General features: G+C 63.0%; 2 protein-coding genes across 2 annotated transcripts; one reads left to right on the top strand and one right to left on the bottom strand.

Annotated features, from left to right (window-relative positions):
- Window positions 1–44: 44 nt before the first annotated feature.
- GRIN3B (glutamate ionotropic receptor NMDA type subunit 3B) lies at window positions 45–7,337 on the top strand. Its single transcript, XM_055430343.2, has 9 exons — window positions 45–470; window positions 2,183–2,775; window positions 3,243–4,275; window positions 5,550–5,695; window positions 5,780–5,895; window positions 5,998–6,149; window positions 6,441–6,605; window positions 6,709–6,767; window positions 6,938–7,337. The coding sequence occupies exons 1-9, from the start codon at window positions 45–47 to the stop codon at window positions 7,335–7,337; spliced, it is 3,090 nt and encodes a 1,029-aa protein (XP_055286318.2).
- A 115-nt stretch (window positions 7,338–7,452) lies between these two features.
- Window positions 7,453–14,306, bottom strand: TMEM259 (transmembrane protein 259). The gene is made up of 11 exons (XM_055430228.2): window positions 13,929–14,306; window positions 10,744–11,022; window positions 10,206–10,305; window positions 9,980–10,090; window positions 9,611–9,733; window positions 9,426–9,526; window positions 9,281–9,338; window positions 9,110–9,193; window positions 8,885–9,017; window positions 8,713–8,812; window positions 7,453–8,627 (listed from the first exon to the last, which is right to left on the bottom strand). The coding sequence occupies exons 1-11, from the start codon at window positions 14,169–14,171 to the stop codon at window positions 8,082–8,084; spliced, it is 1,878 nt and encodes a 625-aa protein (XP_055286203.2). The 5' UTR covers window positions 14,172–14,306; the 3' UTR covers window positions 7,453–8,081.
- Between the last annotated feature and the right edge of the window lie 792 nt (window positions 14,307–15,098).

The following is a 15,098-nucleotide window of genomic DNA, read 5'->3' as shown; positions in this document are numbered from 1 at the left end:
GCCACCCGTGGCTCCGCCCCGTGGAGCCCGCCGGCAACTTTGGGATGGAGTTTGTGGCGGCGCTGTGGCTCGGCCTGGCGCTGGTGCTGGGGTCGGAGCCCGCTGGGGGCCACCCTCACCCGTGCGGTGTCCTGGAGCGCCTCGGGGGCTCGGTGCGCCTGGGTGTCCTCCTGCCCCGCGCGCCCGCCGCCCGCGCCCGCGCCCGCGCCGCCCTAGCCCGGGCCTCCCTGGCTCCGCGGCTGCCCCACAACCTGAGCCTGGAGCTGGTGGCCGCCGCTCCCCGCGCCCGCGACCCTGCCTCGCTAGCCCGCGGTCTGTGCCAGGCGTTGGCGGCGCCGGGAGTGGCGGCCCTGATTGCCTTCCCCGAGGCGCGACCCGAGCTGCTGCAACTGCACTTCCTGGCGTCCGCCACCGAGACCCCCGTTCTCAGCGTGCTGCGGCGGGAAGTGCGCGAGCCCCTCGGCTCCCCGGTACGCGCGGGGACCCGGGGCCGGATGGGAGAGGCCCCGGGAAGGTCCCGGGGCGTGGGGTCCGGGGGTCTGGAGACAGTCCTTGGGACGCACGGGACTCGGACTTCTGGACCGTAGATGCGCGGAGACTCGGAGTCCAGATGACAGAGGCCCTGGATCCCTGGACCACGGATGTCCCCGGGGCTCAGGGACCCGGAATGGGAGACAGGAGCCCCGGGATGCAGGGACCTAGAGCCACGGACCTGCGGGACGCCTCTGGACTCCAGACGGCGGATCCCACATGACGCTTCCCTGGGCCTCGGAGGTGTAGACCCCTGGGAGCAGGACCCCCTTGTAGGGTCCGGGGGTGCCTTCGGATACCTACCCCGCGGGATTGCGAGGCTGGGATAGGGAAGCGGGTCTCCCTGCCCCCTCTCCAGGGGCAACAGTTTCAAAGGCTGAAGCTGGAGGGCTTCCTCCTAGCCCTCGAGGCTAGGCCGCCCCCACCCACAGCCTCCTTGACCCACAGCCTCCTTGACCCACAGCCTCCTTGACCCACAGCCTCCTCAGATCCCGACTCCAAAACCCTCGTCTTCCTCTGCCACTCAACCTTGGAGTTCATTCTCTCTTATTTCCATCCCTAGACTGGAATTGGGGTCCGAAAAAGTAGAGAATGGGACAAAGAGGAGAGGGTGACTGGCAGAGCTCTGGGAACCCCCAGTGCCCCAGGAAGAGACCCTCCTCTCAGGACCAGCTGGGAAGGGCCCAACGCCGGGATGTGGGGTCTGGTAGGGGGCCTCCCAACCCACCTTGAAGCCCCCTCCAGGTCTTCCTTCTGAGGGTGGGGAGACTCTGATCCTAGAGGAGGCCTGGGGTCTCTTTAACCCACCCCCACTCTGTTCCTGCCCCCTCCCAGTGGGAGAGATGCAGGACCCAAATCCAGGCCTATGGGGCCCTCTGCAGCCGGATCCAGGAACTGCACTCCTGCAGTTGGACCTGCCAGGCTTTGGGAGGATAATGGCTTGCCCCCTCTTCCCCTCCCCTCCCCCACTCCCACGCCAGGGACTGAGCAGTAGTCTCCAGCCTTTCTCCAGGCACTCAGCACCCTGCCTACCCTAGGTGTCTGGTAAAGTTCTCATCCCACACTGACAGCAAATCCAGGAGAACTTTCGGGGTGCCCTGGGCACAAAGTGGGGCCCTTCAGTGCCTGGTTGGCCTGGGTAAGTCTGAATAGAGAGGGGGAATGGAGCTGGGTTTTAAAGGATGTGTAGGAGTTGGCTGACCTAGATGGGGAAAGGTCTTCCAGCTGGGGAATCCAAAAAGCCTGAGTGACTGGAGTCAAAAGAGCAGGCCTTGTAGGTCAAGGCAGGGCCAGGCTTTGTGCTGATGGCGATGGGGAGCCACAGAGGGATATAGAGCAGGGGCTGGGCTGGGAGGAGGTAGACTCAAGGTCCTTTGAGTAGCTAGCAGCAGCCGGGGGATGCAGCCTGTAGCACCTGTCAGGAGCAGGTGCTGTGAGCACGCCTGGCACTCCTGGGGGTACTAGTGGAGGGGGACGGGAGGGAGACAGAAAGGCCCCAGTCCCCGCAGCCATACTCCTGGGCTGCCATGCGGCCCACTCCCGACATTGGCTCAAGGTAATGTGTGTTTATTGGACATGTACAGATGGGGGTGGGAAGGGTGTGGTGGGACTGTGAGGTCACCAGCCCTAACTTGACCAACCCCTCTGCCAGAACCCATTCCACCTGCAGCTGGACTGGGCCAGCCCCCTTGAGACACTGCTGGATGTGCTGGTATCCGTGCTGCGGGCTCACACCTGGGAGGACGTTGGCCTGGTGCTCTGCCGTGTACGCGATCCTGGCAGCCTGGTGGTCCTGTGGACAAGCCGGGCGGGCCGGGCCCCGAAGCTTGTGCTGGACCTGAGCCGGCCAGAGCTGGGTGATGCAGGGCTGAGCGCACGCCTGGCACTTCTGGGGGCACCAGCCGGAGGGAAGGCCCCAGTCCCCGCAGCCATACTCCTGGGCTGTGATGCGACCCGCTCCCAACAGGTGCTTCAGGCTGCACCCCCCGGTCCCTGCTGGCTGCTGGGCACGCCGCTGCCCGCCGAGGCCCTGCCCACTGAGGGCCTGCCACCTGGAGTGCTGGCGCTGGGTGAGGTGGCCCGGCCCCCGCTGGAGGCCACCATCCAGGATGTGGTGGAACTAGTGGCCCGTGCACTGGACAGTGCTGCCCGCGTGCAGCCAGAGCGTGCCCTGCTTCCCACCACAGTCAACTGCAGTGACCTACCGACACCAGAGCCCGAGTCTTCAGGCCGCCTCTTGGCACGGTGAGCAGGGCCCCAGCTGCAGGAAGCCACATCTGCCAGTGGGCCGTGACAGGCAACAAGATCGAGTGTTTGCTGTGTGCCAGATACTGTGTCCATCTTGCATGAAAGCAGAACCTAAGAAGGGGATTCTGCGAGTCTGGGGTGGGGGCTTTGGGAGAAGAGGGAAGGGAGAAGAAATGAGTGAGACTGCTGAAATGAGTCACCTTCTGATCACGGGGGCCCTAGAGGGGGACAGCGCCCCAGAACCAGAAGGCCCCACCTGGGCCTCTGAACTGGGCAGCAGGCCTTGGCTCAGGGCTTGGACGTTGCCCCAGTCCCCAGGGCGTGGGTACCCCACTCAGAAGGGGTCGTGGAATACGGGGCTCAACAGAGCCTCTGGTGGCCCCGGATGTGTTTGAGCTGCAAGGCCACGGGTCTCAGCTGGGGGAGGGATCCCTCCGCCCTGACACAGCCCCCACTCCCACCAGGTTCCTGGCCAACACATCCTTCTGGGGCCGCACAGGACCGGTGCGGGTGACCGGCTCTTCGCAGCTGCACATCTCCCGGCGCTTCCGCCTGTGGAGCCTCCGCCGGGACCCCAGGGGCAACCCGGCCTGGGCCACGCTGGCTCGCTGGCGGGACGGGCGGCTGGAGTCGGAGGCATGGGGCAGGGCCGAGCGGCCCCCACCCCCACCAGGCGCCCAGGCACGGCCCAAGCTGAGGGTGGTGACGCTGGTGGAGCATCCGTTCGTGTTTGCCCGCCAGCCAGACGAAGACGGGCGGTGCCCGGCGGGGCAACTGTGCCTGGCCCCCGGCACCAACGATTCGGCCGCTCTGGACGCACTCTTCGCTGCGCTGGCCGACGGCTCGGCGCCCCAAGCGCTGCGCAGGTGCTGCTATGGCTACTGCATCGACCTGCTGGAGCGCCTGGCGGAGGACGCACCCTTCGACTTCGAGCTCTACATCGTGGGCGACGGCAAGTACGGCGCGCTGCGCGACGGCCGCTGGACCGGCCTGGTGGGCGACCTGCTGGCCGGCCGGGCGCACATGGCCGTCACCAGCTTCAGCATCAATTCGGCCCGCTCGCAGGTGGTGGACTTCACCAGCCCTTTCTTCTCCACCAGCCTGGGCATCATGGTGCGCGCGCGCGACACGGCGTCGCCCATTGGCGCCTTCATGTGGCCGCTGCACTGGTCCATGTGGCTGGGCGTCTTTGCTGCGCTGCACCTGACTGCGCTCTTCCTCACCCTCTACGAGTGGCGCAGCCCCTTCGGCCTAACGCCCCGCGGCCGCAACCGGGACACCGTGTTCTCCTACTCTTCTGCCCTCAACCTCTGCTATGCCATCCTCTTTGGACGCACAGTATCCAGCAAGACGCCCAAGTGCCCAACAGGCCGCTTCCTCATGAACCTGTGGGCCATCTTCTGCCTGCTTGTGCTGTCCAGCTACACAGCCAACCTGGCTGCCGTCATGGTCGGGGACAAGACTTTCGAGGAGCTGTCTGGGATCCACGACCCCAAGGTGGGCGACTGCAGGGGGTTTGTGGTCAGAGCTGAGAAGTCTAATCCCCCCACCCCCATCCTCACCCCAGAGAGGGCAGCTGTTCCTTCTCTCAAACTCATACTGAGCCCATCCCCAAGCCGGGACAACACAGGCAAGGGTGCTGGTGGGAACTGAGAGAGAAGTAAAAAGGGTGGCGTGTGAGGTGATGGTAAAGTTCCAGGCAGGGACTTCCATGGTAGTCCAGTGGCTAAGACTCCATGCTCCCAATGCAGGGGGCCTGGATTCCATCGGTGGCTGGGGAACTAGATTTCACATGCCACAACTAAGATAAAGCGCAGCCCCCCAAAAATGCCCACGGAGGGAAAATTAGGCAGAGATGGGGACACAGGGCACGATGGAGAGGAAGATTTCTCCAGTGGGGGTCAGGAATGCCTCTGCGAGGTGTGACACATGAGGTGCTTGGTATCAGGGAGGAATGTGGTAAGCAGTGGCAACCTATGCAAAGGCCCTGGAGCAGGACTGTGCTTGATGTATTGGAGGGGCAGTGAGGAAGCCTTGTGTCTGCAGCAGAGGGGTTAAGGAGGGGAGAGGGAGGAAGGGAGGGCAGGAAGGGGACAGGGCAGGGCGTGCAGGGCCTACAGGGCCTGTCGGTGTGGGAGGATGTGGCCCTTGAAAACAGCTCCGCTTAGAATTTTCACCGAGAGTCCTAGAGGACTGTAGGCAGAGCAGGGCATGCCCTGGCCTACATATTTTTCTCTTTTAATGAAAAATTTTTAATATTCTGGAACAAGAACAGCCATGAATGAAACCATTGCCCAGCTCTAAAATAACTCCTGGCCAGTTTCATTCATGCACCAACCCCAGTCACTGCATTATCCTAAAATATATAACTGCAGCATGACAGGCTTCCCTGTCCATCACCAACTCCTGGAGCTTGCTCAAACTCATGTTCATTGAGTGGGTGAGGCCATCCAACTATCTCATCTTGTCATCCCCTTCTCCTCCTGCCTTCAATTTTTCCCAGTATCAGGGTCTTTTCCAAGGACTCAGTTCTTTGCATCAGGTGGCCAAAGTATTGGAGTTTCAGCTTCAGCCTAAGTCCTTCCAATGAGTATTCATGACTGATTTCCTTTAGGATTGACTGGTTTGATCTCCTTGCTGTCCAAGGGACTCTCAACCCCAACACCACAGTTCAAAAGCATCAATTCTTTGGCGAAAGCGGGGCGCGGGGGAGGGGCGGGGGGCGGGAAGGGGTCCAGGCCCTTCTGTGCTGACTGGACGCTGGCCCGCAGCTGCACCACCCGTCTCAGGGCTTCCGTTTTGGCACGGTGTGGGAGAGCAGCGCCGAGGCCTACATCAAGAAAAGCTTCCCGGAGATGTATTCGCACGTGCGGCGCCATAGCGCACCTACCACTCCCCACGGCGTCGCCATGCTCACGTGAGGGTGGCGTGCGGGGCGGGGCTCGGGGCGGGGCCACGCGGGCGGGCGGGGATGCTCACCCTGCCCCCATGCCCTCTGCAGGAGCGATCCCCCCAAGCTCAACGCCTTCATCATGGACAAGTCTCTCCTGGACTATGAGGTGTCCATCGACGCCGACTGCAGGCTGCTGACCGTGGGCAAGCCCTTCGCCATTGAAGGTGAGGAGTCCCCAGAACCAGTGATCTGCGGGCTCCAGGAGGGTTCCGCTCCTCTGGGTCTGCGTCCAGCCTGGTCCCAACCCAATGCCCGGCCTCCCCCAGGCTATGGTATCGGACTCCCCAGAAATTCACCACTCACCTCCAACCTGTCCGAGTTCATCAGCCGCTACAAGTCCTCGGGCTTCATCGACTTACTGCACGACAAGTGGTACAAGATGGTGCCTTGTGGGAAGCGGGTCTTCGCCGTGACTGAGGTGCGGCAGGTCCCCGCACGTGAGGTGGGGGTCGGCCTGGGGGAGCCCCCGAACCTGCGTGGTCCTTCACCAGGGTAGTCAACCTCTGCTCATTCCCAAGACCAATGTATATGGCTGCTTTTGTGCATCCAATTCATCCTACAAAACCCCAGCTCTAGAGCCCTCTTGTCCATGAAACCTCTGAAAATGTAGCCCCAGGTCCAACCTCTGTCCCCGCTCCCGTCCAAGGTCCGGGCTCCCCCGGGGTCTGCTATGACCCAGAGGGACTATGTGCCTGCATCCTGCCCACAGACCCTGCAGATGGGCATCTACCACTTCTCCGGACTCTTCGTGCTGCTCTGCCTGGGTCTGGGTAGTGCTCTGCTCAGCTCCCTGGGTGAGCACGTCTTCTACCACCTGGCGCTGCCGCTCATCCGAAGGGCCAACAAGCTGCAGTACTGGCTGCACACGAGCCAGGTGAGGAGCTGGCCAACCCAGCAGTCGGTGGGGCGGGAGGGGTGCTGGGGCGGGGTGGGGGGGAGGCGCTATCTTCCCACTGAGCCGAATTCTTGGCTCCTAGAGAATTCATCGAGCTCTCAACACAGAACCGCCAGAGGAACAGGAGGAGGCAGAGTCGAGGTAAGGGGGTTGGGGGACGGTTCTCCACCCCAGCAACTCCCACACCTACCCTCCGATCGTCGACTGGGTCCATACCTTCTTCCACTGGTGGCCTCCTCAGGAACTTTGACTCTAAAGGGCAGGCGGGGACTGTGGGTAGGACGTGGCTGCCCAGCCCATCCATCCCCCAGGGGTCTCGAGGAGCCGCAGCAGAACACACAGACCGTCCCCGCGGACCCGGGGGGCTGGACACGGGTGCGCCGGGCCGCGGTGAGAGAGCGTCGCGTGCGTTTCCTGCTGGAGCATACTGTGGTCTCTGCCTCCCCTGACGCGGACGTCCCAGATTCGGATGCGGCCGCGCCACTGGAGGCCCCTGTCTGCGCCAATGGCCCGCCCGCCGAACTGCGGTCTGGTGCCCCACTCCCTGGGGAGCTGGAGGAGCTGGAGCAGCGCATCGCGGGCGTGCAGGAGAGGCTCCGCCAGGCGCTGCTGCGGCGCAGGGCACTCCTGTACCAGCTTGGGGACAGCACCTGCGAGCCGCCGTGCACATGGCTCCTGGCCTGCGAGGAAGCACCGGAGGTGGCCCCCTGAAGTGGGATCCAGCCCTTCTCCACCTGCTGTGCCTGTTCTGAGGGGGCCACCCGGCCATAGGGTGGAACCTCCCTTCCTGAGCGGCTCCCCAGCCCCACAACACACAGACGCTGGCTGGACGCTGTCAACAGTTTATTCTATATTACAAACACCATTTTGTACACTGCAATTAAATAAGAGTGGAATGAGCGCTCTTCTGCATTCCTCACAGAGTGATTGAGTTGGGTCACCAGCCATCTCCCCACCCAGAGCAGGGCGGAAGCCTGGTGTCCCTGGCTGCCTTAGATGTTGGCGCCTATGCGCCATAGGGGCCAAGCTCCACCTTCCCGGGCCCCCAGCCCAGGTGTGTAGGGTGGCCGTGGAAAGGCACTGGGCATGACAGAGCACCAGCTAAGCCAGCCCCACCCGATGCTTTGCTCCTGGGCAGCTTGCTCCAGACCTTTCACCACCTTTTCAGAACCTTCTGTGGAGCCCCCACCCTTTCTCCTACCCTGGTTCACAGGCTGGTTTTGATTTACTAGCTGAGGAGACCCATCAGGGACAGGGACAGGCTGTAGGCCGGCCCCATGCCCTGGGGGAAAGACGCCTGCCTCCCAGCAAACCTGATGGACCCCAAACCACCCAAGGCAGGCTGAGCATTCCCAGAGCCACTGGGGACAGTCTACCTGACCCCGGAGGGCTCCAGCCAGGTCACACCCAGCTGGCTTGGACAGCCAGGGACAGAGGCAGTCAGCTGCCCAGGGCTCAGGAGCCGACCTCCAAGGGCATGTCCACTAGATCGGTGGATGCAGGGCTGGGTCTGCCCCCCCCGGTGGTCTGAAGGACTGCATCAGACCCTGGAGAGTTGCTTGTAGGGGCACTGTCCTGGGGGGCCCGTAGGAGCCCCCCACTGGGGCTCAAAGGGCTGGCTGGCCGCCGGTCCAGGAGAGAGGCGCTCAGGCCAGACAGGAAGGAGGCATCTGTGATGATGGCAGCCGTCTCTGCCATCCAACCCAGGTCACCACTGGCTGCTGCAGCCACTGAGGCCGCTGCAGCCACCAGGGAGCTAGGTGCCTCAGCCACAGGCCCAGGGCTCCCGCCAGCACCTGGCAAGCCAGGGCCCAGGGCAGGGGACTGGCTGGCAGCATCGGGGGTGATAGGTGGGATGCCTCCATTGTTGTTCAGGTCATCTGGCAGGGCCGTGGGGGTGCCGGGGCCCAGTGGTGGTGTCTGCAGCAGCATCTCCTGGACACGGATCTGCTGCAGGATGGCGGGTAGTTCGTAGTGGTGGAAGAAGTAGATCATGGAATGCTGAGGGGATAGGCACCGGGTCAGGCGAGGGACCCCCAACACGCTGGACCCTCGGACCAGCAGTCCCAAGGAAAGCCCACCTCACCTGGATGAAGAGCCAGGAGGTGACGAGTGCCAGACTGCTGTACTGTCCGTTGAAGCGGTAGTGGTAAGCGTAGAAGGCAAAGTGGTACAGATAGAAGAACCTGCAAGGGGAACAGTGAGGTGCTGCCCACCCGGCTGCCTCCACCCCGGACCACACAGCCCCTGGTGCCCACCGAAGCCAGTGCCGCTTGCTGGTGTTGGTGTGGCAGCAGATGGCGTCATACTGGTCAGCCAGCCACACAATGAGGATGATGTAGAAGGCCGTGGTGGTGTCGTTGAAGAACTCGGACATGATCGCCTCCATACCTGGGCGGAGGGGGGAGACGGGAGCCACCAGTTGAGGCGGGTGGCCAACACACCAGGGAAGGGGGCAGGGTGTGGGGGTGCAGGGTCCTCACCCACGAGAGCCAGGATGACGGTCAGCAGGGGCGCTGCGGGGAAGGCGATGGCCATGTTCATCTCCAGCATCTGCAGCAGGTCCACTGCGGGAGAGGGCGGCGGGCGGGCAGACCGGGTGAGGCGCCCGGAAGGGGGGAGGGGCAGGGGAGATGGCCGGAGGGGACACTCACCAATGAAGACGAAGATCTGGTGGTGGGAGTAGCGCAGCAACATGGACACGCTCAGGGTCTGCAAGTGAGCCACCGTGAGGCCTTGGATGGCTGCCCCGCCCTCCAGCCTCACCCTGCCCCGCCCCACCCTGCTTGAGGCACTCACAAAGATGACCATGATGACGAAGGCGGCCAGGTAGGACGTGCGGGCCATCCACATGCTCACAAAGCGGTAGTGCTCCCCGGACACCACATTCCTCAGGAAGCCTGCATGAGGGGTGGAGTGGAAGAGGCAGTGAGCAAGCACCCCAGCCCAAGCCCTACCTAAGCAGGCCCCACCTTCACCCGCACCTTTGTTCTCCTCGTTCTCCGCCAGGCCCTTCACGCTGGACATGAGGATGTCATCATAGCCCAGGAACTCGGCCAGCAGCAGGCGGCTGAAACGGTCACCAAAGCACTGGTCCCGCGTGGGATCTGTGGGCAGGATAGGAACAGGGATGTTAGTTCAGGGGTGCAGAACTCCACTGCCCAGCAGTGTTGTGACTGATAGATGTGGAAGAATGGAGCCTTGGGAAGTTTCCTGCAAGTGGGCAGCAGGGGCAGCCCTGAGACCTTGGACACAAGTGCTACCGGGTCACCCCTCCCCAAGGAAGACACCCAAGATTGAGGAGAAAGGAGCTCCCTCTCCTGGGCCTTGCTCTGTTCGGCAGGGGCACTCACCCAGGGTGACCACCATGACGGGGATGCTGAGCCGCTGGCGCGTGGCCTGCGACAACCTCAGGAAGCCATACTCCAGTGAGTACTCCACGATGTACTCGTCCTGCGGCCAGGCTGCAGGCAGGGATGGCTGGTCAGTAGAGGAGCCCTCTCCTGGGAGGACTGGCGGGACTGCACCACACCCACCCCCACCTCCATCACTGGACATAGCCCCAGGGAGTGGTGGTACCTTTTGGGGGCGTCTCAGGGAATGGGAACTCCTGGCTGTCATTTAAGGCCTCAGGGCCACCTGGTGGCTTGAACACCTTGGGCTCGATGTCCAGCTCAAACTGTACAGTGGGAGGCAGAGGTCAGCAGGCCCTTGGTACCAAAGGATTGGCCTGAAGGTCTCTGCCCCCCGCAATGGAAGATGTACCCTTGACCCGTAAAAGCCCTAACCCCAACAGTGAGCTCCCTGAGATTTCCGGGTGAGGGTCTGAGGGACAGGATCAGCGAGGTGGGGCCTCCTGCTGGGTCTGTACCAACACTTCGCCCACAACCACCCCTGGCCTCTGGCCACCTGAGCACAGCCCTCCCTCTAGGCTCCCCATCCTGTGGGCAGTCATACCACCAAGGATGGCCAGGATCACCTCAGAGCTCTGAGCCAAAAGCCTTCTCAGCCTGTCTGCCCTCAGCACCCCAGAACCAGACCTTCAGTAGACAGCTGAGAAACAGCCCAGCAGGTCAGGAGTGTCCCCTGCAGCCCTGACCACACCCCGGCTGCTCACCTTGATAGAGCTGTTCCCAAACATGTCCATGGTCAGCTCCTCCTCCTCCTCCTCCTCCTCCAGCTCCAGGCCATCTGGCTCCACGGCCAGGCCGGGGAAGCTGCCACGGCCACCATCGCAGAACTGCAGGAAGACGGGCGCGCGGCTCGAGTTGTGCTGCACCTCTACCCGCAGGATGCCCTCACGGGGCCACTTGTCACGCACGTGCTCCAGGCAGTTGATGGGTGAGCGGGAGAAGACGATGTGGATGTAGGCCAGGACAAAGAGCACGAACAGGGCCTGCAGGGCAGGGAGCGGTCAGGGGGAGCTGCCTGGGACCCCCCTCCCCCAGATGGAGGACCCTTCCCAGTGCAGGCCCCCACAGCTGTAGAGCCTCCCACAGGCCAGCCTGCACCAAGGCTAGAGATGTGGCCACAGGCTCAGTGTCCCTGGGAACCCCAAGCACCTCTCCACAACATGTACGGGGACCTGTGAGCTGATGATGGGAGTCAGGAAAGCATGTGGCCTACGGTGGCAGCAGGCTGCGGCCAGAGATGACCCATAGCCCCAGCTGTGCTCTCTGGGCCCCAGTGTCCAGCATGGGCCACGCCTAGGACACCATTCACCCTCGGTCATGAGGACAACACCTCACCACATGCTGAGACATTACAGAAAGCGCTGACATGCAGGTGGCCCGATGCCAGGGGCTGCCCGAGCTCGTCCCTGCAAGGCACGTGCCTGCCATCATCCCCAGTTTGCAGACAGGAAACCAAGGCAGAGGCCACACAGCCAGGAGGGGGTGGAGCCAGGAGTTTAAGCTGGAGGAAACACCAGGCAGGGCAGCTAGATTCTGAAAGGGGCATATGGATAGATGGGGGACCCGTGACCTCACAGAGTGGCCAGGTCCCCACTGTCACCCTGGAGTCCCCTCCAGCGTCCCTCACAGTCCCCCTACCATGAACCGAAACCCCAGGTGGGGTCCATCACTGACCAATTGGGTGGGTGCCTAGAGACGGGCCAAGACTCTCGCCCCACTAGACAAGGCCTGCCCCTGAGCTGGACCTGGTTCCCCACCGCCTCTGTGGAACTAGCTGGCAAACAGCTGCCTCCTAAGACCTATCCGCAAACACACCCGGCGGCCCTGCCCACCCGGCGGCCTCGCCCCCTTATCCCTCTCAGCATTTCAGGAATCCATCCAAGGACTTTTCTGTCCTCTGCCTGGCAGCTAGCCTGGCCATATCACAGGCCCTGGGTGCTCCAGCCCCCAACCTCTGGTACTCCATGACCAAACACTCCACCTCAGTGGCCACGCTGTCCTGCCAGCTCCAGGGCCTTTGCACACGCCATCCCTGCACCCACCTCCTTCCTTCCAGCCTGAGGCTGTCTGCTCCGACTTGGACCCTGCCCTGGTGGCTGCTGCCTCTCCCCCCTTCCTCCTGGTCAGCCACTCATCTCTGGTCCCAAAGATTAGCACAAGGTGGCAGGGGGCACATGGTGGCAGGGAGCAAGGTGGGGGACCAGCTCTGCAGGTGGGAGCAGAACAGGTGCCATAGGAAGAGGCAACCAAGTGAGGCGGGGAGGGAAACTTGATCTCTGCAGCAAGAGTCCAGAAGCTAGGCAGCTGGAAAGCAAAAAAGGGAGCTTTCTGGAACTCAGGCAGCCTCAGGGATTGGCTAGCTCAGCCCTCACTTTGCAAAGGAAGGAAACCGAAAGCACCAGGGGTCAGGGAGGGACCTGAGAATTGAGGGGGGCCTTCTGGCCACAGCCCCGTTGGGAAAAAAGATGTAGGGAGCTAAGGATGGCCTGATCCCACGGGCCCCCACACCAGGGACACGGCCTGGATGTGCAGCCTGTCTGCCCAGTCGGCCCAATCCCTGACTTGCTCCTTGGTCCCAATTGGGAAGCAAGCGGAAGGACAAAACCAAGGCCTCAGGCTGGACTCTCAGGAAGGCTGAGCTCCGTGGGGGCCCATCTCACACAGGGCACTCCCTCCCTCGGGTGACATGGGCTGCTCCTGAGGGTGCAGGGAGGCCAGGGCTTCCTTCCAGGAGGCAACCACGCCCACACTCGGCCTTCTGCCCACTCTCAAGCTGCTCATAGGTCCCACGCACCAGGTAAGGGAAGCTCTACTGAGGAACCCTCCAAAGTCGAGGCCCCTGGAGGGGACATCTGATGCCGCTCAGGAACTGGGAGGCTCAGTGGGGACCCACTCCCAGGTCTGTAGGACAGCCCTGCACGTGCCCCTGATACCCAACCCCAAAGAGCTAGCGGCTCCCAACCTTGCTGGCTCGTGCCCCACCTGCCTCAGACCCCTCTCTGTGGACAAGGAACTTAAGCTCCTTCATAAGTCGGCAACCGTGGCCCCTCAGGACAGGACGCAAACAGGAACAGCCATTTCTCCATTTCCTCAAACCCGCCAGACAGCCGGGGTCCGGCACCCAGCGGCTTCCTCCCTGAGTTAAGACTCCTCCTTGGAGGGACCCGCGCCGGCCCTTCAGAAACCGCCGAACCGCCTGCACGGCCGAGGAAGGACAGGGGGCGGGTCCGCGCGACGCCCCTCACTGAGCCACCAGCGGCACCGCTGTATGGGGCTCTGCCAGGAACCCTGGTGACGTGACCTCGGCCTGGTCACTCTCCCCCAGAGGTTCAGAAGGGGTAGAATCTAAGTTGGAGCAGAAGGACTCCAGAAGGCGTGCCCCAAGAAAAAGGGGAACGAAAAGTGGGGAGCAGCTTCCGGTGCAGGTGGGCGGTCCGGGGGTGTGTCCAAAGAGGCGGGAGCGGCGGTAGGGCCCGGAATCCCCGGGTATATGGTTCGTGGCGAGGTCAGGCTCGGTGGTGGGGACGGGGTCATCCCGGGATGAGGATCCCAGGCGACAGGGTCGAGGGTCGCGGGACTGGGCTCCGGTCTCCCGAGGTGGGGACGCCGGGAAGGGCAAGGCCAGCGGTGGGGTGCGGCCTGGAGGGGCTGGGAGTGAGTTCCTGGAATCGGGATCAGGGGCCACTAACTCGGGGAGGCTCGGACCTTGCCTGGTGGAAGTTTCTGGGAAGGGGAGCGGGGGCGGCAGGCTTAAGGGAAGGGTCACAATCGGCCCCGCAGGGTCTATGCCTCCGGGAGGGAGGGGCACGTTGACCCGGGCGGAGTCAGAGGTCGAAACTCAGGGGTAGGGGGTCCATCTGCCGGGGTTAAGGGTCGGGGCCGCGGTCACCTTGAGCAACACGAAAAACTCGAAGAGCCGACGGAAGGCGGGCGGGAAGAGGCGCGAGTAGGTGACAGCCATCTTGAAGAAAAGCGCGTGGAAAAGCCGGTCGCGCACGTTGATGAGAGGATTAGGGTTGAGGTTGGGGGTGCGAGGCCCGCGCGCGGGGGCCGGGCCGCCGCCGCCGCCGCCGCCGCCACCACCGCCGTTGGGCCCAGGCCCCGGGGGCCCCGGTGCCGCGTGCTCCGACATGCCGCCCAGCGTAGCACCCTAACGGCCCGCGGCTCCCCGAGGGCGCCTCCTGGCCGCCATCGGCAGTCTTCGCCGCCGCAGCGCTCCTCACGGCCGCCGGGCCGCCGCCGCCATCTTCCGCCTCCGCGCCCCTGCTGACGCCAGAGAGTCGCCGCGACGGCTAGAGCGGCCTCCTTGCGCTCGCGGAGCACGCTGGGAAGCCGGCGGCCGGCCCGCAGTGGCTCCGCCTTCTGGAGTCTCAACCGGCTCGGGAGCGCCGAGGGGCGGGGCTGCGTCTGGTCCCGGTCTTTTGCATATTGCCCCCACTAGCCTCCACCGCTGCAACTCGAGAGTCAAAATTAGTCAATATCTGAGGCGTTTAGAAGTGATAAACTGAAAGGAAATACGACTGTTGGAGCTGTTTTCTACGTCGCACTCTAGAAACCTATACTGAAAATAGGCTCACAGTAGAGTGTTCTAGCTGAAAAGTGAGTTTAATTTGCGCTCTTTAAATTACGTCTCCAGAAAGCTTGTACGGAATTCTCCTTTCGACCGGGGCCGCTGTGCCCCTAAGCAAACTAACCTGATACACCATGACGTCATAAAGGCCCGTGATGTTGCAGGGCCTCGCTTAAGTACCACCTCTCCCTTCTCGCGGAGGTCGGTGACTGGAAGGACTGACAGACCTCTCTCCCTCTCTCTGCACTTGGTGGCGGTCCGGGGGATTTTAGGGGTCCAGAAGAGGCTAAGCGAACTGCTTTTGCCCAACCTTCCAGCCGTCGGTCCGTTCCCGACTTTTGGTTGTTCAGTCTCTCAGTCGTGTTGGACTCTGCGACCTCATTGACTGCAGCACGCCAGGCTCCCCTCTCCCTATCTCCAGGAATTTGCTCAAACTCGTGTCCACTGAGTCGGTGATGCCCTCCAATTGTCTCAGCATGACTAGGTTTT

The sequence above is a fragment of the Moschus berezovskii genome, chromosome 8 (genome assembly GCF_049115385.1).
Source record: "Moschus berezovskii isolate FMDL1 chromosome 8, NW_MosBer_1.0, whole genome shotgun sequence".
Classification (NCBI taxonomy): Eukaryota; Metazoa; Chordata; class Mammalia; order Artiodactyla; family Moschidae; genus Moschus; species Moschus berezovskii.
Note: the sequence above shows the minus strand (reverse complement) of the source record. Positions and strands in the feature narration are given on the sequence as shown.